The 24763-nt window shown below is 40.2% G+C and overlaps 1 protein-coding gene across 1 annotated transcript in view; it reads right to left on the reverse strand.

Moving 5' to 3' along the window:
- Positions 1-4570: 4570 nt before the first annotated feature.
- Positions 4571-24763, reverse strand: part of LOC128369594 (low-density lipoprotein receptor-related protein 8-like) — a 36318-nt gene continuing 16125 nt past the window's right edge. The window contains exons 3-5 of the mRNA XM_053330671.1: positions 17324-17442; positions 5085-5213; positions 4571-4644 (exon numbers count right to left, since the gene is read on the reverse strand). Coding sequence (XP_053186646.1) covers positions 4571-4644; positions 5085-5213; positions 17324-17442 — 322 coding nt within the window. The remainder of the gene's footprint in view (positions 4645-5084; positions 5214-17323; positions 17443-24763) is intronic.

Genomic DNA, 24763 nt, shown 5'->3' on the forward strand with positions numbered 1-24763 from the left:
TCTTGTGGTGAAATGAAGAAGCTGACAAAGAAGTGGAACAAGCCATTAAAATGACTCAGTTCACTTTTGGCATCATGTTGCACATTGCACAAAGGGCAAGTAACACAAACTAATGATTCAACAATTAATTCACAAATCACAGAACACACCAGTTATTGCAATAATTGGCTGTGTGAGTTCTGTCTGTGCTGCTTATTTTACTGAAATGTGCACCTTCTGCTCTCTTTCTGAAACTGTTGACAGACTAGTAACTTTTCTTATCAATTTTATATGTTGTTTGCCAGCTATGATGAATATCTAATACAAAAATCCATCAGTATGCTAAATTCATCGAGAGCTTGACACTGGTGGCACACAGTCATGAACTGCCCCTTCTTTATAATTCCTTGGGTGGGAGAACCTTTACTATGACTACCGCTGTGGTAGCCAGGAGCTGACAGCGTAACCCACTTTACTTTTTCAAGGGGCTTTGATGATGGGAGATTGTTGCCAGCGGCAACCAGTGGTTCAGATGTAGAAGCGAGAGATGACTGGTCGCTCTACTCGCATTAGCATTACAGCTGATGAGTGTGTGGTGTGTGTGTGTGTGTGTGTGTGTGTGTGTGTGTGTGTGTGCGTGTGTGCGCGCGCGTGTGTGTGTGTGTGTGTGAGATGAGTCAGGATGCAGAAAGGAAAGACAGAATAAAGTGTGAAAGGTAAAGAAATAATTTTAAGTGCAGAAGAAGGCCAAGGGGGAGACAAGGAGGACTACGATGAAAAGAAAGATATACACGGTGTGAGTAAGCATGCAAAATTAGTCATTCAGTTTTTTATCTGAACACCCAAGTAACTGTGCGAATATCAGTCACTGTCTGAGCAGCTCAACATCCTCTTAGCTCTCTCATAGATCATCATAAATATGGACTGAAAGAGCAGGGTGCAGAGGTCCGCTGTAGCCACAGACTTTCTCCACTGCAGCAAGGTCACTGGAACATGCACACACACATCCGCTAAAGAAAAGAAAGGTATAAAACACACGCATGCACACACACTCACACACACACACACACTCACAATGCCTGCCAATTCAGACAGATCCACTGCCTCACCAGGGAAACTGCTCGGTAGCTGACCTTCACTGTGACGCCATGAACACATTTACAGAGCAAACATAGAAGAGACAACTCTCTCTCTCGTCTACAGTAACAACCAAGAGCGGTAAATAGAGGAGATGGGAGTAAGTGCACATTAATCTCTACATCACTGAGGGTTGAGGACACAGTTCAACTTCCTTGCATCTCTGGATCTGCTGCTTAATGTAATGTTGATCAGGGAAGGCTTCCTCTGGTGAGGGCTAGATTCTACTTAATACATAATTCAACATGATTCAATTAGCAGGATGCCTCTCTAAGATTTACTTTTTCAAGTATGCGGCAGGCTATGCACTCTGTAAATTTTCTACTAATAGCAGAGCGCACTGGGGCTAACTGGGCGCAATCCTGCTCTGTCAGTTTTAGGAGTGTAACCTCTATACACACACACCCACTTGGGAATATACAAATGAAAGTATAAAGTGAAAGCTAGAAGGTTTTGTTGAGTGGGAGCGGGATAAAACCTGACCATGCTCACTAAAGCAGGAGAGTGTTGAGGGAGCTTTCGCTGCGTACTGGTTTGGTGCAGTTCTAATCAAATCTACTGGCATTCAAACTCTGGTGTAGAACAAACAATTGGACCAACTAGTGGATTGTTTAATAGTGGATTCCTTGTACCAGACTTGTATTTTAGCAGTAAGGCGCACACACTTTCTGTTTGATGGTTTTTTTTTTGTTTTTTTTTTGTAACCTGTCAGATGTCATTTGTGACCTGTTAATCAACTCTTACTACCTGAAGTCTTTTGGTCCCTAGAGAGAGTAAATACAGCCACAAGGAGCAGTGAAGTGCAGTGTGACTTGATATGACAGTCACCAGAATTAACTTCTCAGTGAGCCTACATAGCACCACGGGCTGCCACCGAAACTTTCCATTAAATGATTTATATGTCAGTCCATAGGAATTCATGTGTATAAGTCTTTTTTTTTAAAGATGGTTTCTGTAAATGTATTCTATTCTTTCCCTAATGTGTTGTAGCATGACTATGATGATTTGTATGAATACAGTGAAGGGTTTTTAGAATAAAGGTTTATTTTATTTTATATTTGACCAGTCTCCCAATCGTAATTTTCTTTTATAGTTTTCTTACACATTCTATTACACACTCTACTTCTCGTATTATTTACAAAAATAAAGATGACTTGTGGGCTGCATGTCTGTGTATAGGAGACACGAAGAGTTAGTGAATGTGAAAATAACTAGTTTTGAGCACTAGTTGTTGCTCCTATGTGTGCCTGCGGCTGTATCCAGGCTTGCTGTCAGTATGGAAGATACAAGTCCACTTCACTCAAATTCTCAAAAGGAAAGTTCTACAATATGAAAATATTAACAGCCCTGGAGCAACACTGCTACATAGCTGTTACTTCTTAAAACGTTTACTCTGTGGGGTTGTCTCAACTTGTGAAAGATGCTCACAGTGAAAGATATGAGGCTCAAGTGATGATGTCAATGTCATTGTTACAATAGAATGTTGTAAAAATGACTATTAAATGCTACTCATCATTCATTGGTTTTGGGTTTTCTCTCAGCACTACATTCAAACCAAGCACAAAAGTCTGGTATTCTGTACTATGTAAAGTGGAATATGCTGCAATATGGTGGTGGCTGAGCATGTCCCACAGACCGGATGCTGTATCTGTGTGTATATATTTATAGCATATGCCGGTGTATATACAGTAATAATGGGAGTTTCATTCAAAAAGATGAAGGTGAGCTATTTTGAAAGCATGCCACACACCTCCTCCAACACAGAGGTGGTGTTGTAGCACCCATCACTTCTATGTAATAGGAATATAGGAAAACAGAAACCTTAGTCAACTTCCTGAAATTGCTGACAGAAGCAAATGCAGGAGCAAATTATCACTGTTTTATGACTGCTGCTGTATCATTCTCCACATCTTCATTCATTCATCTTCTTGCTACAAACCCAAACATACAGCAGACTTAACGCCGCTTTGAAGTGAATTCTCCAGCTGCCCATGTGCCAACAGCTATAGGCTGCAACGAACAGACACACTGAGACGTGCTCCGACCAATTGGTAATTTCCACCACTCCTCCCTCGCTTCACTTCATGACTGTGAATGTGAAAGATCTGAAGGCTTCAGTCTGCAGCTGTTGGAATAATACAGCAAGCTGTGTTTTTGACACATAAGCCAATTATCATCTGTGCCCAGCTCTAATTCCCTGAACTATGACTTCTTTTGAGCTTGTATTTATACAGGTTTTGTGTCATTAACAATACTTTTAACCAAACAAAACACACTCTCCACTGAGAACGTTGATTTTACAAGTCTGCAAAACATGGATTCTTGTTTAAGGTATGGCCAAACCGAATGGGTAAGGTCTGCTTACATTTAGGTAATTAAAACACATGTACACGCTTATATGAACATCAGACTACCTCCTATAGAACAGTCCAACATGGATATTATTCCTTAAGTCACTGACATAACAAACATAACACTAAAGAATCAGTGTCTGGTACCTTTATAATGATCAGCTGTGAGATGGTATTTAAAAGCTTCTGCTTTAAATATCAACTTTCAGACTGACATTGAGCTCAATCAGTCTTCAGATAAACTGGCCTGAACAGCACATGATAGGCTTAATTTGCAATGCTACCTAGCACAGTGCTGCACTGTTGTTGGAGTCAACTTCTCCCTGTTGGTCATGCTGAGCAGAGTTTACCTCTGGAGGGATTTTGGCCTTTGCCTGGGTGGGCGACAGCCTGCTGCCTGCCCCCATGTCACCACTGAGAAGCTTAAGACTGCCGCATCAATACAGACATTAGAATGAAAAAAGGATTAGCACAGGCTAGACTGCGTCTCAATGGACAGTGCAGTGAAAAGCCATCCAAGCTAAGACGGCATTAGATCTAAAGTCGATGGAATCACTACCACTCGAGTGTGTGAGGCCACTTGGTGACGGTAAGCCACTGACAGGCGACTTTGTGGGCTGATCTCCGAAAAAATATCTTTATTGCACAACAAATTTCAAGCATGACAAGAACTTCAATCTGTATCTTCAAGAAGAAAGGGGATAAATGTTGATTCAAGACTATGCTTTCTCTGATTTATATTTATAAAAACTCAAAAGTGAGTGTGTATTATCAGCAAATAAAACACTTCTTGCTTAGGAGCCAGCCAGTCACACACACACACACACACACACACACACACACACACACACACACACACACACACACACACAAACACAAACAACTGTGAGAGAGCGGATATCTGAGAAAGCGACATCATTTCTATAGGATAATAAGGGTGGCTCTTTTCATTCCCTCTGTGCATTTTCCATCACGTGCCATTTTGCTCAGTCTTCAAAGTCTAAACATCACACCCCCTACAGCTCCGTTGCCTCAATCTATTTTTCTTGATGTGAAGAGGCAAGAGAGGGAGAGAAGAGAAGAAGCTGATTCTTCACGCCGCCTCAGAAGTAGGGCAAGGATAGTCCCTGCAGGGGGCTAGGGGTGGGGGTAGCAGATGACTGAGTCGTCTGATTGGCTGGGCAGGAGGTGATGTCATTTTTGATGGTTCTGAGGGGCCTGCAGTAGAAAGGCTAAAGACTCGAGGATTGAAATGTAATGACAGGAACCTCAGAAAATATCAACAGAAAGCTTCAAATATCTGGTACTCCACACCAAACATCCTTCCACATCAAAGGGGACTTTACTGTCAAGTGCGACCGTCTTAAATCAGAACTCACTCCAATTATATAGAGTGTTCCCTACTGTGCTTTAATGTCTTGAGCTGCTTGATGGTAAGGAAGATCAGAGAGGATCAGAAACCTTATAAAATACAAAAAAGGAGGGATCTGAGTTCTCCACTATATGAATTTAAATACCTTCTTTGAATGCATTGAGCAGTGTAAAATTAAAGTAGAACCAGCAGAAAAAAATGGTCCATTATGACAGAGAAATGAGCGCCAACTCCAACAAACTCACCGGACGCGCAGTCCTCCTCATCCGCCCCGTTCTCGCAGTCTTTCTCCCCATCACATCTCCATGACAACGAGACACACTTGTTGGTGGATCCCCCACAGTCAAATTTCTCTGGAGGGCACGTCTGTTTGCCTGTGGGCAGAGATTAAAGAGATAGGGAGATTACTGCAGTGGTTTTATGGTCCCATATAGCCAACAACAAAAACAAACTACAAGACAGCGCTGGATTGGATTCTATCGCCCCCACGATGCAGTTAAAACTCATCCAAAACTCCACCACTCTGGCCAATTGATTTTACTGTCTGGACTGGCTCTAAAGAGGCACGCAGAAACATCATGAAATATAGCAAATGCACAGTTTGGCTGTAAAGCAAAAGAACAGCCCAGCCCTCTCCTCCTTTTCCTGCCAATCTGCTCTAGTTGGCACAGGGTGGGTTTGATCCAGATTAGATTGCGTTTAATATGAAGCATGTTGTTAATTATACATCTTTGCTTACAGTGCAGCCTTAAGCCTCCCAGAATGAAATCAAAGGGTCAGCATACATGGCAAAACATTTATCTTTGATCATTTATTTTCATAGTATATTTTAGAATATCACCACCCTCCACAGTTGCATATAAATGTGAGTTTACACACTTTTCAAAAGGTCTTCATGGTTTTTTTCATACAAGCTCTGTGAAGCAGCATTGTTACAGCTAACAAACAATGCTATAAGAGGATCATTTGTAGCGTGATGATTGAGAACAAGCACCATAATGAATTCCGTTTATGGGGTTATAACTGAATCTCTGATGCTGTCACTATCAATGCTAGGTGTCAACTGTATTATGGGTAATTGGACCAGACATGGAGAAGGACTGCCAAGCCATCTTTCTAAAGAAAAAACAAACAACATCTGTTCATATAGAAATACGTTTGTTAGAACATAGTACTTAGGCTAAATGCAAATTCCTTTTTATGTAATGTAAAGCCAATTAATTATTAACTGTATACTGTTGACAATACCAGCAAGCTTAAATTGTGGTGTGCATGTCCATGTGTTCATGTAACCCTCATCGTATGGCAGTTTTCCGAGTATGAATGATACATTAATATCTTTCATACCCAATATAAATCTATATTCTGTGAGATCAGTGTCCAAATTATTTATACAATAAGCATAAAGTGAAGTCGTTTTCATGATCTAGCAAAGAATCTCTTCTTTAAAGTCGGAATAATTCTGCTAATTTGCCTTAAAGATTAGAATATAGCCCAATCAATATCAGGTTCTTGGTGCTAATATCAATAACCATATTTGAGAATTTAAAAATCAGATAATGATATTTTACCTGATATCCATTTTGTCTATTCAAAAATTTAATTGGTATCTAACCAAGATGCAATTTGCAATGTAACTGCTCTCATAGAAACTCAATAGACTTTTCAATAATCTCCGGTGGACAAATGGCAACACTATTAATATATTACCTCAAAGGTATCTTTAGAAATAACCTTTATTCGAGGTTATTTCTTGGGCATGTTTCCATAGTGACGGTGGAGGTACAGAAAGGAAAGATAGTGTGTGAGAAAGTGGTGAGACGTGCAATAAATGTCCCCTGTCATAATCGAAGCAGGGATGCAGTGGTCATATGGTGTGCAGCTTACTTAAACTGTTATGCCACCAGGATGCATTCACTCCTTTCATTTGACAAACACAAGAGTGCATTCAAAATAGCTGTCATCATAATTGTACCCTCTCAAAATAAATGGTCGAAAGTATGTTAGAAAGCTACATCGTCTTTTTTTAAAGAAATTACATGGAAGTGCTTGCGTGTGGTGTCAACGTGTAGTCTGAAGAGATGGGTTTTCAGACTGAGAAAAAGATGACTCCTGCCCCGACTTTAACACTGCACACCCTGAGGCAAGAACATAAAGAGTCTTCACTGAGACGAGCAACCACGAGATCCTTGCCGTGACAGGGCTGCCTATCATCAAGAGGCAAAGGGAGGTTCAAAACTAGAGTCTTGATCTGGATGCAAGCTACATCAGAGAGCCGGTGTAGTAAAGGCAGAAGAGAAGTAGTTTGATTTTTGGCACCACATTTTCTTTTAACTTATCGGACAACATACTGTATACGCCAATCCGGTTGATCGATGATAAGCTAATGCTGGCTGATATATCGATCCCGCAGATAGATAAAGTGACTACTCCAAAATAAAAACCATTAGACGTCATTTGTGTGTAAAGACTTGTTAGTCAGTCCTTCATTTCTGTGTGTAACTGTCCCTGCAAGCAGTGATGGGTGACAGAGGAGAGGTGGGGAGAGAAAGATTGGAGAAGCAGCTGGTGCCCGGGAGACCGAGCGGGCAAGAATGGCTGATGCAGCCAGGCCCTGACCCCACAAAAATAAAATAGCACTGGCCACTGCAGTGCTCTGGGGGGGATAGAGCCTGAAAGTGTTTTAAAGCAGGAACACTTCAGACTTGGGGAGCGTTGTATCATCCTGCTAGCGGAGTAGTGACATCTACCTCTAACCAATTTATAGTTGACATATTGTAGTTCTGTAAAAATTGCCGAGTAAGGCCTGTGAACAAAAGGGAAGTGCAATTCATGCTTTGTCACTCAACACTCTTGACAGTTATATTGAAGTGAAACATTGCTGTTACACTGCTGAAGAGTGAAACAGCAGACATGAGCAAAGTGATCACACCGTTTAACCTCTTCCATCCGCAATGCCGCCATTACTCTCCTGATTTATTTATTTGAGGAGTTCTAATGAGTTTGTCTTCTTCTATTTCGTGTTTAGAAAGTGTAGCAGCACACAAAATATCCACTTAAGCTCTGTGACAGAATTTGATGTTGACTACAAGAGCAACAACGAAATTATTCTAGCACACAACAGAGGCAATTATGATAATTATGATCACTCTTTTGGTAAAAAAAAAATGTTTCACTTCTTTGCAGAGAACACTGACGAATGAGCAAACAAGTGCAATACAGACAGGGAAGAATGATCAGCTAAAATGAAAGATTACAACCGAGTAATGTCTGAAAGCCAAAAGACAGGCTGGCTGATCAGGGAGGAAATAAAAAAGAACCATTTCAGAGATGAAACAGGCGAGGAAGTGGAATCTTTGAGAGAGGTAATAACATGCTGTCTAAATGAATTCAAACCGATGTAGGGCCAAAGAGGACCTGGCAGAAAACAAGAAACAGTCCACGGATATAAAAGAAAGGGTGACAGGGAGAAGAGAGGAGAGAAAAGGTAAATACAGAGGGCAGCTTCTGAGAGACAAAGGGAATATGTAAGAAGGGAATCACGTCAAGAGTGAGGTACAGTACAGAGGTAAGAGGGAAAGGATGATGAGACAAAATGCTGCCTGATCCTTCACTTTCTTATCCTAAAGCAAAATCAAAGCAAGTGGAAAGAGATGAAGAAAGAGTGGCAGGCAGGGAGAGCGTGGAGCAGAATCTGAATCCGCTGAACGGAGGTCGAGCTGTCCTGTCCTTTTAATCAATGACTCTTTAATAAAGCTCTGCTCATCCCAAATCCAAACACAGAAACCAAACTTAGCTGAAGCAGTGGTACCTCCCTGCTCCTCTTGACAGGGATTGATTAGTAAAACCTGAGATTTTATAAAGACACAGGTAATAGGTTTTTGCTTGAGGAGGAGGCAACATAATAAAAGCCAATTACTCAGACAAACTGACTGAGCTGTTGTTCATCATCAGAGTGAAAAATGAGGGTTCATCTCCACTGTGGCATTTTGGCAGGAGATCTGTTTAGAATTCATCACCTTTTACAAGACCCAAGGCAGCTCTCATCTCAACACTGCACTGCTGTAATAGCTTTAATTTTTATTTGATCACCACGATTAACTTTGTTATTGCTGACAGCCTCTCATCCTGAACCTGACTGTCAATGAAGAAGTGTATTTGTCAGTTGTCAGTGGATATGTTGTATAATACTGCGATACATGAACCCTTAATAATCACTGCAGGGCTGAAAATGTGTTGAACCTCATTTGCGTCAGCTTCAAAATAAAACCTCCACCTACACTACAACATGACACAGACTTCCTGAGGTAATCGTTTGCAGCCTACTAATATGATAAATGAATATCCTTTTTGCTGCATTCAATCATTAATAGATAATGTGCAGTGGTGACTCATCTGGACCGCTTTTACATGTAAATTTGTGCACTCAGCAGATTGTGACCGCTTGACTTGTCTATATAACTGCCTTTTGTTAAATCACAGGGAAACTGCCAGGGCCCTCCAGATCCTCAGAGAGGGTCTATCATATTTTAAAAAGTAATATTTAAAAAGTTATCAGTAATTGTATTTTACCAATTCATAATTTGACAATCAATATCTAAATAAAATTCTTCTGAGGAAACAAACCTTTCAAATATGCCTGTTCAGTTTGCGTTGGGATGTGAAGGGTTAAATGAAAGGAGACCCTTTGTCTCCCTGTCAGAATTGTGCTGCCTCTGCAGTTGCTGGGAAGATGGTGGTCCAGCTATAAATCTACAGAGGGCTGAGCAATAGTAATTCAAAGGGACTAATTTAAAAGGACAGTAAAACTGACCAATCAATGGGTGGTCTTTTCTTATTGCAAACTTTACGATAAACTTTGCCTGCTGTGGGGGACACCAATCACAAGCTAGTGCAGAGAAACTAGCTAGCTTGCCTGTTGGTTCACAATAGAAGTCATGCGTATCATTACCACTACCGAGGAAGATGTCGTTGCGAAATTATTATCTGAGCCGATTTCAAAATTAACTATGAAAGAAACTTGAAATGAAAGTAATCCAATCATCATAGGATAAATTATCTAAGACCTAATGGGTCACCTGGCTGCTGCTGCCAATTTTTTTGTATATGTTGATGTTTATTTGAGAATTACCGTTCAATCTATAAATGTACCAACTTAGCAGTAAATGTGCATTGTGACCTTAAATGAATGAACTAAATTCACAAACAGGTTTCTCAAATAAATCATAACTTATATATTATATAGACCACTCTGCAAGTCTAATATCATTTAGTAACAATAGTGTTTGTTTGTGTCGGTGGATTTCAAAATGTCATGATCACTGGTCCCTGTCCATGGTTCTGAAGTGTCTGTCCCTAGTGGTCCCTTGGCTCTGTTGGCATGGGTAGGCTTGCATAACATTTTTTTGGTTTCATATGTGTTAGGATGGGAAGGCTGTCATGCATTTTGCCCCTGGCCTGTTGTTATTATATTCCACTGAAGTGCACACACAGCTTGTGTGATGATGTGATTATTTGCAAGGACGACTTGCATTTAGCTTAAGAAATTTGCTGTTGTTTTGTTTTGGTGATAACTCTCACTCCCTCTGTGCTGTTTGCTTGTTCTATTGCTGAGGCTGGAACTGTCACAGGTAACTTTTGCAGTACTATAGGGAAGGACACTGGAAGCTAGTTTAGTAGTTTTATTTTTCCTGATCAGGGAAGGAGGGGTCACAGGGCAAAGTTTAAGAGTCACACTTCACTATTGTGTTTAACACTTTCAACAAAATCTTAAGGACACACATCTTGATTTGAAAAACATAATTCTGCATAATTCTCGCCTTTTATTGTAACTGCCATAGCTGAGAGGCTTATGTGTGCAATTATGTGCACGCCTCAGTGAATGACTGCGTATTTGCATCTGTGTGCTGTGAGCATGTACACCTGTGTAGGTTAATGTGAGGGTGCTGATGTTCTAAGGGATAAATCAGTCGTTCTGCCTCAGAGCTAAAAAGGCACAAAACGCTCTGATGTAACATGAGTCACAGTTAGATTCACTGCTTCATTAAGTTGGGTTAGCGTGGCCACGTCCTCTTCTCTGAATTACGGATCCGGTACAGTTGCTGCTTTAAAACTACGATATGGGAAATTGTTATTTTCAGCAATGCGCATCAGGGAGTTATGTACTGTAGCATGATGTTTGCACATCAGTATCCAATTCTGTAGGGCTGTATGTGCATATCTTTGTCACTACAAACTCTAACAAATGCTTGAGATCAGCATGTCATCATCAGAGATTTGTGTTGAGGAAAAAACATTACAGTTTTTTTTCCCTTTTTCTTTTTTTGACAGTGCCCCCTACTGAATAAGTGCAGGAGAAAACACATCTGTTTTCTCTTATAAACTCTGCTGGTGTTTGTGTAACAAAAGAAATAAAATATGAATAACAGTCATGGCATCAAAAATCCCACATCCTAGGAGTCTGATGGCATCCCGATCAGCCATGTTTCTGAGTTTACCTAGAAGAAGAGCCAAGATGCATCACGACTTGCAAAACACCACTAGGTAAACCTACTTTTTTATGACAGGTGTGGTGACACATGAATAATTTACTAAAATATACAAAATATCAAAGAAGAGACAGAAGAGTCAACAGGAAAACAACACTTTCAATGGGAAAACAGACCGACATGGCATATATACAGTAGATTCAGTGTGTGTGTTACACACTTCTTGTTAGCACCAGTGTTGATGTAAACCTACATAACATGTACCTGCAAACAGTCCATCTCATAGCACCTAACATATCTGTACATGTTATGGAATCCCAAAGTTTAAAGATTCACTCACACACACACACACACACACACCACACACACCACACACACACACACACACACACACACACACACACAGTAGCATCCAGTACTTGCAATACAAACATCTTTACAAAGAACATCTTCCTATTTATAAAGTCAATATAAAAGAGAGGCTTTATTATTAACTCCCCCATTTGAATTTCAACAGGTTTGAAGCTCAATACCTACAAAGAGGTTTAGAGGGGGAAGTTTTTATAAAAACCTCCCTCAGAGAAATATTTATAATCCAATTCAAATAACAAAACACTTGAAAGATCAAACTGAATGTGCAATACAGTGGATTTAATAAAGAAGTTCCTTCTGTTTGAATAGTCCACATTTTTCCTAAATACACTCCTAATGTAATGAAAGACTCCTCAAGGAAGAGGGCACACAGACTGAAGTTCCCCAACACCTGTCAAGTCCTAGAAATGAATGTATAATATATGTATATACTGTATATATTAGGTCAGATGTGTAAAATAATGAGGTAAACGTACATAGAGAGAGCAAAAAGCACTTTCTTAGACGTGATTTACCTGCAACAATTTGTGCACTATTGAAGTTGAACTCTTAGTACTGTTTCTATTTTTGCTGTGGCTTATAATGTCAGCTCTGATTTGCACCTCAGATCTTTTTCTCTGTTTTTATACCCAGTTTTCAATGTTTTTTTTCTACTTTCAGGTCGAGCTGACATCAGCTTGTGGCGGATTTCTTTATGGTCATCGTCTTCACCCACAGTGCGTAAGACCACTACTCTAATTGGATAGGGTTGCAGCCACCAAAGCAAAGAACAGAGCTCGGACAACAACACACACAGGGTTAGTGTGGGTTAATTCTCTGCTCTAGTCACCATTAGTCCACTATATCTTTACATAGCAAATAGTTGTTTGCTATTTGACATCCAGTGATTCTCAATGTCATTTATTGCACCTTTAAAGACACAGGAGCTAAGATTGCCTGTAAGAGACAGAGGCTAAACTGAGGGACTGCATAGAGGGCCACTATATGATTAACAGTTTTTGAACAGTGAATCATCCAAAGCTACTTAAGTGGAGTCCCAGAATATAAATATAAAGATGGAAATAAGTATAATAGGTCCCATTTAAAAGTGACTCAGCCAAATAAGAGAGCATCAAAATGTCACCGGTTTGTCACCGGGGATGGAGCAGGGAAGCCGCTGCACAGCTGGCTGCCATGGCCCAGTTCCTCCTTGATTACACATTAATCTAATACAAAAACTATGAGCTCTGGCACTTCACATGTTTCTTCAAAGAGTCATTCATTTTTTAGTGCTTGAGAGTAACTCACTCAGTGTGGCCCAAATGTGAATTCTTAATATGCCAGTGTAACGCTACTCCAGCGTGTAATTGGGAATCCACTCAGTGAGCCAGAATGATTGTGGCACAGATGTCTGTAGCACAGAGGCCAAAGTGCCAGTGCAGTGTGTGTGGGTGCCAGTGTGTGTACTGTACGTTTGTACACATGTGAAACAGAAAAAGACAGAAAGTACAGGAGGGTTTGTGAAGGGGCAAACTGAACGGAAAACAACATGAGTTTCCTGCATGCGGAAGTACAGCCGAGCTGATCGAGCTCTCGCATAACTGGAGCATGACGCATTAAAGGTGTATGCTGAGCTGTATGTAATTAGCCCATGTCGTGCAGTCACTGGTCTCTGCTATTTACATAGTTGCAACTTTCATATCTCTCGATAAATGATCACATTCAAGATTGGATGCAGGCTGTGTGAAATTCAGCCGTTCCCTCTCTTGTTATTAAAGCAAGACAAGTGCCACTTTAGAGGCAAGTTTAATTGATTAATGTGAAGCTTGGTAGTTTTTGATTTTAAAGTGAAATGTTGCATGGAATTGGGGCGTTTCAGGCATTTTGCTGTGTTGGATATTGTTTCTGGCATCTTCAAGTCTACTCAGAAAAATATAGCGTGTCAAGAGGTTTTTGCTGACAGATGTACGGTTCTTATTATAGCTTTGTAATCTTACCAAGTGTCAGACAGGTAATTTACCATCTGAAACGAGGTTAATGAGATAGATATAAGAGAGCTATTCATGACCAGGTTGGTTGCTGTTTCTGGATGTGCCGCATGAATTTTCGTATAGTGTCCATCCAGTTCTTTTCTCTTCAGTGTGATTATGGCACAGTTGGATCCACTCAAACAGAAAGACAGCTGTGATGAAGTGGATCTCATTAGCAATCGCTCTGTTCAGGATATGGCCTCAGCCTGACACTTCTCATCTGAGCAGATCATTAGGAGGGCTAAATGCTGCATGGTGAGGACAACCTGCATTTTAGTTATCCTTGACTTCTAGAAGGAAGGAAGAGGATATACATGTTTTCCATTTTGCCGACAGACCAGGAAAAAAGTTAAAAAAGAAGCACTGTATTTCTATGTGTCAAAAAGAATAATATAATAACCATTTTTTTGTTTGCAGAGCAAAAGAAGAACCCCAAAAAATTCCTCACTCTGTTGGTGTTCAGGAAATTTTACATTACTACACCGTGTGAATACATAAGATATTTCCATATAAATGGCTTTCTTCTCAGCCCAGATCTCTATCTCTTTATTCTGAAGCCAAGAGATGAATTCTTCCTTCATTTATCTTTAATTGGATTTCCAATATAAACTTGTTATCCTTCAGAGGTCCCTTTATGTCTCCCTCCTTGCACTCAACTTTCTGGGGGTGACATTAGAGGCTTGCTACATTATTCATCTAACCATCCCACACATCCACAGCCAATAAAATGGAACAAAACTAGAATGAATATCTCCTGAAAGATTCATTCTGCTTTTTCTTGATTCATTTCCCACACAGCTTGGTGCAATTTAATTCCTTCCCACAATAACTTTTAAAAAGACTTTAAAGATGATTATGTTAGGTAGAATCAAAATATCGAAAACAGGTTATACTATATGAATAGAAACTTCATCTTTATCAACGTCCCCTATCCTACCTGAGCACTCTGAAAAACATCATTATGCCTTTTGCTTATTTTAAGTCATATTTAAAATGTTACAATGTCTGATGTTCATGTTAAATATGGCCAAAGTGTCAATTAATGAGGATTTTTTCTACTTTTAGCCCAGGCAGATTTCAGCTCATGATGGATTTCTTTACATGGGCATCTGTTCCACACACAGCATACATCATTATGGCATATTACCATTGTTGTGGGGTTAGTCATGCCGACTCATGACTCAAGTCGAGCTGGCATGCTGTGAGGGTTTTTCCATTACACGGCACAGAAAAGTCAAATAAATAGTTCACCTTTTGGAGGTGTGTTTGTAGCGCTACTATTCCTACCTGCATTATTTGCACTAAACAAAGAGCTCCAAATATCTCCATGTGTTGTTGTGTCACCTATTTTTAGTGCTGCTATTGAAGCTCCATTAATTCAATGAGGAACATGTTTCATTTCCAGTAAATTCTTCACAATAAAGGTCTCCTGATATTTAATCATATAAAAGTTCTAAATATGATGCAACAAAGCAAGAAATGTTGGGTTTTCATCAGCAGTAACTCTGATAGACCACCTCTTGGCAGGCTTCTGGAGATCTGGCCAATCAAAAAAGAGTGGGCTCACTGGGAGGAGGGGCCTTCAAGAGACAGGAGATAAAACAGCCTGCAGTTTAAAGGGCCACAATAAAATAAATAATGATTTCTTTTAAAACTATGAACCAAACAAAACTTGTCTAGTACAGTCTCAAAACTGTTTACCATCTTGGTCTTTTTTCCTAAGGTAGTTGTGGCATAGCTTGGACAAATGTTTTGGGTCATTATCTTGCTGTAGGATGAACCCCTGACCAACTACGTGCAAATATGTCAATTTTCTGAATAATGCCTAGTAAACATTTGTTCCAACAGATCCATGAATCTCAGCTCTTTGTTATTATACTGGTGGGAAAGATTTTTCAGTGTTTTGATAAGACAAAGGTCTTAAAGTCACAGTGTGTAAGTATATTTGATATGGTTAAAGACCACCTATAAAATGCCCTTCTTAATTTCAGTGTTATTCACTAAAACTCAAGCTGTGATGTCTTACGAACGTGCTGAGTGCATTTCCTTACTCGTCTTTACTAAAACATTTAAAAGGCAGATTTTCTTTAAATGTTTGAAACTTATATTGTTTACATCCTTACCAGCAGCCTTTTTCTTACCTTCCTTTGCTGTTGTTTTCTTTGCTTTATGAACTTTGCATCACGTCATCTATCTTATGCCCACAAAGATTACATTCGTCCTTTTTCATGTGAGCCAGTTGCCTGAAGAGCTGGTAGGATCGAAATGTCTATTCAGTCTGATAAATTTCAGGAGCAGTGTTCCACTGTGTAGATACTGTCTGCTTTTCTATAAGACATTATTATTTTCCAGTGCGGTAGTCAGGTACAGCCCTCCAAAAAAACATTAATGCTATCTATTTTACTCTCAGCTCCAACTTATATCTCTCACCCCCAAGAGAGCAAGCCATGGGAAAAACAGACATTAGCATCTAAGGAAGAACGAAAACAATTAATAAGTGGCTCAAGCCTCCCACGCAAATCTCTGCTTGGTTGCGGTAACGTCAACTCACCTCACCCCCATCAGAACCTGTGTGTGGGTGAGCTAGACTGACACAGGCTCAAAGTGAGCCAGCCAGAGATCCTCGGCTCTAACAGCTTGGCAGAGAGGTAATCGAGGCCTTTCTTGCACTCGCCATCAGACAGCATTGAGTATTGAAGTGTGTGGGTGAGTGGAGGCTGGCGACGGCTGAACTGCCACCGGAGCCGAGATAACAAGGGAAATTACGAATCTGAACGCTTTTTTTTTTTCACAAAATCTTGCCGCAAATATCTGAGATGAAGGTGTGACAGCATACGCAGTTGAGACGCATAAAATGGCAACATAATTAGACAGCCAGAGTTTTGGGTTTTTTTAAGAATTTGATTTACTGCAACAGTAGATCACTGTGCCTTTCAGATGATCCAGATAAGAACAAAAACAACATCATTCAGAAAAAAGAGGCTACTTCTTTTTAAGTTATCCATGATTTCTATTGATAATAACTTTGTCTTCACCAAGTTAAATGCTGATATCTGGTCATGCAGTGACATCACTAAAATGAAGTCCTCTGAGAAAAGAAGCACTAATAGATACTAATTTTAGCTAAACTTATTTAAAAGAAACGATAAAATTAATATTCAAACACTCAATTGTGAACATTCACCACTTTTACCTAATGTACTTAGGTCAAAGTTACATCACTGAAAAGTTTTCCTGTGCAAAGATGGATTATAATTGACATTACGGATGAACTCACTTTCAGTTTTACCTCCAAATAAATTGGTTTAAATATTTTTTGCTTGTGACATCTTATTGCACATCACTGTCTACCTGCAACCCCTTATCTCAGGTTGCATCCTTCCAAATACAAAGAGTTATATTCCCTTGATAGACTGTTTCATTTGAATACTTTTTTGAGGACTGAAGGTATAACACTATGAAGTGTTTTACAAGACAAGTAAAACATTCTGAACAATCTGAAAAAAAGAATTTTAGATAGAATCTTTTTTTTTTTTACTCCTACTCATCATCGCCCAGCCTTGAAGTATCCCTTGAAAATGTCCTTGTTGCTAGAAGCTGAATGGTTTCACTTACTGCATGTTTCCTCTGCCTCATCAGAGCCATCGGGGCATTCTGGTTCCCCATCACAGCGCCAGCGTCCTGGGACACACTGGCCGTTCAAGCAGGCGAACTCTGCGGGGGCACATGTCTTCCTGGCTGCTCAGAGAAAGAGAAAAGCAAAGACAGAGAATAACAAAGTGAGAACAGGAGGTTACAGGCTGGGTTAGCATGGTCACTCCATAGCAGGGCTTAAAATCTCTGTAGTGAAACTGGTCACAATATGTGAACCCCAGCAATCATTCCTCTCATCGGAGGAGATCATCTCTCACATTATTCCCCTCTCCAGTGCTCTCTCTCCTGTAATCCCTCACTAATTATCTCACTTTGCCTATTTCCTTGACTCTTATTCATTGTGCTGTCTAACACCCGCCTCCCTCCCCCTACTCTCCATCTGCTGGTCTCCAAAAAGCGTCTAATCTCTCCTTCAGGTTTTTCATCACAGAGCAGTGAAATGGATGCTGATTACCTAACACCACCAGCTCAGGGAGGTTAAACCTTTTACCTCCCTGAACTGTTTACCACTGAGAGCTACACAGCCGACAAGGCCACGGACTGATAAACATGTCAAGTGTGCTGAGAAATGGAAATTTAAAAAAAAAAACATATCGGGGGAAAAAAAGACTTACAGTATTACATAAACAACAAGGAAACTGAGACTGATAAAAATTTTCACGTAATACCCCAAAGGTTTTCACAGTTGCTACCGAAACCCGCACACCTGCAGAGTTCAAAGAGTACTACACACGAACCTTCCACCTGTGGCAACTCGGCTGAGAGCTCGGCCAGCTAGAGCCAGACGTAGGCGGAGGTCAGAGCCATTCAATTTCCTCACCCTGTTACTCCAGGAGGACCTGCAGTACAGTCTAATAAATCACTGGGTAAAAGGCCCTCCTCTGAGCTCTCCAGTGTTGTTACACTGCCACAACGGTTCCTAAGCTGGCCCTATCTTGACTCTAATACTTCAAATTAGATATAGCGTTAAGAGATGTACAGGGAGCGTAGGTTTAGCAGAGGGGCTGTGAGGAAAGAGAGCAAACTGTGATTTTTCCTGAGTCTTTCTTTGCTGTGCTCACAATAATCCAACTGCTGTCCTCTCTTTAGCTTGGTAGGCTATTAAACACTAAATCACATTTGTTACTTAAAAAAAAAAAGAAATCACAGGGGTGTTTGCAGCGCTTCCCGTACAGCACCGATTGGCTCATGTCATAATTTGATTCATGTAGCCTGACAGGCAAAATTCAGGATGACAAAAATGTTTACACTATCTGCTGCTCATGATTTTTACTGTGAGTACATACAGTGGTTAGCAAGATGCATAAAATCCTCACTTAAATCTAATTCTCACATTTGGAGTATGGGGTCACTTAAGTGTTATCTATGACTGTGGAGTGGAGCAGTTACAGGATTGTCTGCCACCAAGAAGCACTCCAATTAGAAACTGCTTGTCTCTAATTCTAAATCTAGTTTAATTGCCCGACTGTCCTGTGTCAGAGTGCCAAAGTCAAACCAATAATGGCTCATCTCGACTTGTTGACGCCATTAAAATATATGATCAAATATCTGATAGCACCTGGAACAGGACATGTGTTTCGGCCGTGGATGTGTTTTCAGCTTTTAATCACAACTGGCAACCCTTCATTCCACTTCAAAATTGCCAATTAACTTCCTCTCTCACTTTTCCTGAAAATTGTGACGAACTGACCCCATTACACTACTGAGAAAAACATCCCCTGTTCATCGTGATGCCCCCTCTTCTCCCTTTGTTCCTTCAATCTGAGCTCTCTCCCTCTTTTTTTTGCTCTATATTCCTGAAACCCCAGGCCTGAGTCTATGGACGCCACCACAAAAAGATCCACACATTTTTGATTGTTATTTTTCCTAGATCAAATAAAACATGCAGGTTTCCAGAGTGCAGCTTAAGTGCCACTTGTGTGCTCATTAGAGAACTGGAATGTTGGCCTTTGTTAAAAAGGTAAGGATGGATGATTATGGGGCAAACAGGGATTGTGACATCCCTTTAACCAACACCTCCCTCAAGTGTATAAATGCATCAGTGGTGAGCTTACATTATATAAAAAATATATAAATATATATATCTTGCAGTATACAGAAGCACACATGTATCCTTGTCATCATACTACATGCATATTTTCAAAACCTTTTTGTCACTCATGTAGGGAGGTGTTGTGGTGTAAAAATAAGAGACAGATAGAGACCCTGGGGCAACAGGTTTAAAGGTATCACACCTTGCACAATACAAAAATTAGATTCATAAGACATTCACCCTCTCCTCTAGAAATCCTAAAAAAATACATTTTCACTTCCAAAACAAACCTTTCATTCCCATTCATCTACCAAATCCATGTATGGGTATTAATACAGTGTTAATTAATCTGAGTCCCATGAGATGAACCAAAAGAGAGATGAAGGCAAAACTGAGAACCTAAGGCGCCGCAGTGTGTGCTGGTTAAGACTGTGCTTAAGACTTCATTTGATCGCATGACAAAGAACTTAAAAATCTCAGGTTGATCCAGTATGTGGCCCCTGCGGGTCAGATGTGCCCGCATGGTGCAGTTTCTCTCAGAGCTTTAGCTCCTAACCCAATCCTGCCGAGCTCGCTACTCATTTCAGTCAAGGTCTACAGGGGCCATGGTTCACTTGGCAATAATTACCCAGGCCAGCTCATGCCATCTGCTTGGAATGACTTTCTGTTTTAATTAGGAGAGATTTTAAAATGTTAGGCTTGTGGGGGGGATGGCAAGCGTGAGGGTGGGCTGAAGGGGAAAGTGACAGTAGAATGAAGAGAAAGCAAGCCGTTAGACTGAGAGCCCAGAAAATAACAGAAGTGAGTAATAGCTGCAGAAATAGAGAATGACATACACAGTATTAATGCCTCATGGAATCCTAATGGAAAGTGTGATACTGAATAAAAACAGACAGTATTACTGTAGATAGAAGGGATAGCACTTACTGAACGTTAATCCCTGTGACATGTACTGCACACATGTAAACCCACCCCCTCACTGTCTCACACATACACACTAAATCTTCTTCTTGTTTGGTAGACTTTAACACAGAGACACTCCGGCACATCTGAGAAAAATCTAAGAAAAATACAATAGCCATTCAGTGTTGTGTGAATCACCTATCGTGAACATTACAAATGGGATGTGACACAGACAGAATAAGGGCCTAACACAGGGGAGTTCACCCAGCCATGTTATGTCTCCTGGAGGAGGTACAGTGGGAAGGAGCTCCACGCTCCGACAACCCCACCTGGAGCCTTCTCCTGCAAGGCCATTGTTGTCAACATTTTACTGCTTCTACTCCTTTTCATCTTTCTTAGACACCATCCATGCAAATGTACACAGAAGACTTATATACAGCGTGGGTTTGCTGCTACATTTGGCTGATGTTGAGCTATGTATGAAATCAGATAAAGGACAGTCAGTGTTGGTCACCGCTGATGTGACTGATGTAAAACTATAATTTTCCTCAGCAGCTTCAGAGGTATCAGACTGTAAAACCTGCAATGAAATATGTCTCTTCCTGTTTTAAAGGGGCTGTAAGCCAACTTCTAACATTTTTAGGGATGGATATTCACAGTCAATCAGTCCATGACTTTGGTACAGACTGAAATATCCCAACAACTATCAGACTGATTGCCATGAAGCTTTCTATGGACATTTCATGGTCTCCAGAAAATAAGCTCTATTGACTTTGGCAAACCTCTGACTCTTCCTTCATCACCACAGTGAGGTTGACTTTGGTGGGTTTTGAATGAAATCTCTAAGCTACTTGATATATTGCCATGAAATCTAGTACAGAAATTCACATCCTCCCAGAATGATTTTTATTAACCATAATAATCCCTTAATGTTCATCTAACTCCATCATTAGTTCAAAGTGAAAACACTGATTTATGACTTAATAACCAGCTCTACTTTGTTTAGTGGTAATTAGCCATACACTAAGCTTGGTAAATATTAATGTAAATATTTGTACGACATTTGTAAGACATTAACCCAGAAACTTCAAAAAGCCATCAAACCTGTGTTTGACCAGTATGTATGTGTGAGTGTGGGTCTAATGGATGTACATCTTAATGCACAGTGATGGTATCTGAGCTCACTCAATCATTCAGTGATTTTCAAGAGTAGAGCAGCAGACAGCCTTCAGACATTCACACACACATGGAGGTTTGCACAGCTATACTTGTTAGGACATTGCAATGACTTCCATTTCTTGTGCACAGTCTAACCCAAACCTTAACCCTAACCTCAATTCACAGCTTACTCCTGACCTTAACCAAGACTTGAAATGAGTTTTTGCCATATTAGGACCGGGCTTTGGTCCCCATGAGGACTAATGGTTTACACCAGAAATGGTCCCCAAGAGGCATCAAAAACGTACATACACACACAGACCCACACAGACACACACACACACACACACACACACACACACACACACACACACACAGCTAACCCCTTGAAGAAACTTTTTTTTAACCATGAAGGATATTAATGACAGCTCTTTCCATTTGGAGGCCATGAGAGGCTTAATAGGTAATGCAGTGATAAGCACATTCTCCTGGGCATTAGAAGACAAATGGCCTCATTAGTCCAGAGTGAAGTACGAGAGTGTTGTCGAAGCAAGAAACATAATGTATCCTGTTGGCTTAAGCCTGCATGCAAATGACTAAACCTTCCCAAATTAATGGGATATCATGGTAGCATACAAAATACAGCATGGCATCAACAAGACTTGGGACATGCTGTTCTCAAAATTGCTTTTTTGAATGATTATAGATTCTAATTAGGCTAATTTGAGAGTTGGGGTTTGCCAGAATAGCCAAATGCACAGGTAGAAATCATCTTCTTTGTTCAGTTTCAATTTATATTCTTAATATGTGTCTCCTTTTGTATACTAAGGCCCACAAAGCTGACTTAAAGTGAATGAGAGTGAGTAAATAAATTCTCCCATTGAGTCTATCCTTTCATCTGTCAACAGAGAGGTATTTTCTCCCATCAGTCAGTGCTATGCTGAGAGAGCTGTGAGATACTCGAACCAACAGGAAGATGAAAGGTCACATGGGACTGAGCTCTAACTCAGCACTGGTTGATAGAGTATTGATCTGGAAACACAGAGCAGTGGTATCTATGAATTCAATCTCTCTCATTTATTTATCCAAATCATGGGTATAATGATAGACAATGTTGTACTGAGGTTCATTTGGCTGTTTTTTGTGATTTGCTGGGTACTGTATAAATGAAACTTTTCTGATTAAAGAGTTGGATTGGACAGAAGCTGTGTATTCTTTCATGACAATGACTCCTTATCACCAATAATACTCTTTATTTCTGAACTATAGCAGGTAAAAATCATTTTAAATTCATTTTAAATTTGAGAAAGACGGATGACAAACTCATGGATGTGGAAAATTAAAATTAAAATACAAAAGGTTTTGGGTCTTTATAGAGGAGGAGCTGAACACAATAATAGAGAATACACATACAGACACTTTATAGGATATCTTCTGGTAGGCTGCCAACACTGGCTGTTACTAGGCAACGGCTTGTCCTAGTTGTTGGTTTAGTAATAGTTGACTAAGATAGTAGCTGGCAATTTTAAAAGTGTATTTCCAAAATATATAGACATGTCATTACTTCCATTGTTTTCCTTTTCTTCAGTCACTATCCATGTCATTAAGTTAGCAATCCTGAAGCATTTTACTCTAGTTGAAAAAAGCCATGTTATAAGTTTATGCCTTAAAATTTTTAATCAGAATCATGGTGAAGATTACCAAAGGAGGCTGCTTGAACCTACTTGCTGCTGTTCACACTGCCTTGTGTTTCTTCAGACCTTGTGTACTGATCAAAGACACATACAGTGCTAATTATAGCTCACAGCCTGCTATAAGACATATTTTCTCCCTCCCTGTCAGGTCACATTGGCACAAACACTTCCTGGCCAAGGAGGAGCCTGCATGGGTAGCCTCCGCCAGCAGAGCTCCTTAGTCCCTCCGAGGGAGCCTGAGAGTGATTTATAAGGAAGACGGTTTGGTTCAGCTTGGCTAAACCCCAAGAGATTTACCTTGATGCTTGAAGTGTGACAGACCAATATCAGACAGCGATACAGGTGGTTGTACACCGCTGTCTGAGAAAGGGCAATAGCACACAGCTGAGCCACATCAACACTGAGAGAATATCTTGATTTATCAATCTGCAAGTTGTTTTTAAGCTTTGATGCAATTTTTTTTTTTTTTTATTCATGCTCATGTGACGCTCCACTTCCTTTCGCTCTGCATGCTCATATGGAGCATGCATGGGGGTGAACGCAAACACAAATATAGAATGCACACATACCGCAGAGCAGTGAAATCAAACTGACACATTTTGCTGAGATAACACATACATCACTGTTTGCAAGAAAGGCTTGCCGCTGCTCTGAATATCAGTAAATGCAGTAACATACTGTATATACACACATACACACACACGTCCCTACCCTTCACAGCATGATGCTTGCTCCATGTGTCTGACCTTCTGCCGCTCTTCTTTTTTTCCTGTTTACTGCTTTAGAGAAGCAAAATATGGTTGACCCAACAGGCATATGTCAACACTTTTATCCTACAGCCTGGCATCTTCACTGCAACACATTGTTCCATAATGCAAAATACATGGCAAGCCAAAACCCAGGTCAAACATGGTGAGCGCTCTGTTCAAATAATTAATTTAGTCAAGGGTGAAAAAAGGGAGGCTGGTAAAACTTAAGTATTCTGGACAAGAAGAAAATCTTTTCCAATTCACTGGTTTCCAGTTTCCAGGTGTACTGAAGGAACTATCAAGCTACAGCAGACAGGACCTGGCAAGTTTACAGTGTCAGTCAGCCTTAAAAACGGCATTTCTTTACATAAAGAAGGTACAGCATAAAGTACTTGGTTAAGAATGAAGACTAAGGAGGCAAACAATCTATTATGGAAATGAAAAGAATGTCTTCCGCTTCTTTATCACACGACATGGACCTCCATGAAGCATTTGTGTCATGCAGAAACCTACTGAATATTCCACAAGTCCATGTTATTCACACTGTCTGTGAGGAGTTTAGTGAGATAATTAATTGACCTACATTAGCAACAACAATACAGACACGCGTGTTTGACTCCACCACAGCTGCCTACTTATCCTTTTTACTATACAGCCACTGCAAAGAAACATCATGAGATATATACTAAGTTGATACAATTGGCACCTTTTAATTTTTTTGCTTTTGTGAACTGTTTGCATGTAGAACGGTATCATCAGGAGATATCAGACTGTGGCCATAAACACAAAAAATACCTATAGAAATTGTAGATGAGAAAGAAATAATCTGAATAAAGAATAAAGTTGAAACTAGACGAAGAACAGT

The sequence above is a fragment of the Scomber japonicus genome, chromosome 12 (assembly GCF_027409825.1).
Source record: "Scomber japonicus isolate fScoJap1 chromosome 12, fScoJap1.pri, whole genome shotgun sequence".
In the NCBI taxonomy this organism is placed as follows: domain Eukaryota; kingdom Metazoa; phylum Chordata; class Actinopteri; order Scombriformes; family Scombridae; genus Scomber; species Scomber japonicus.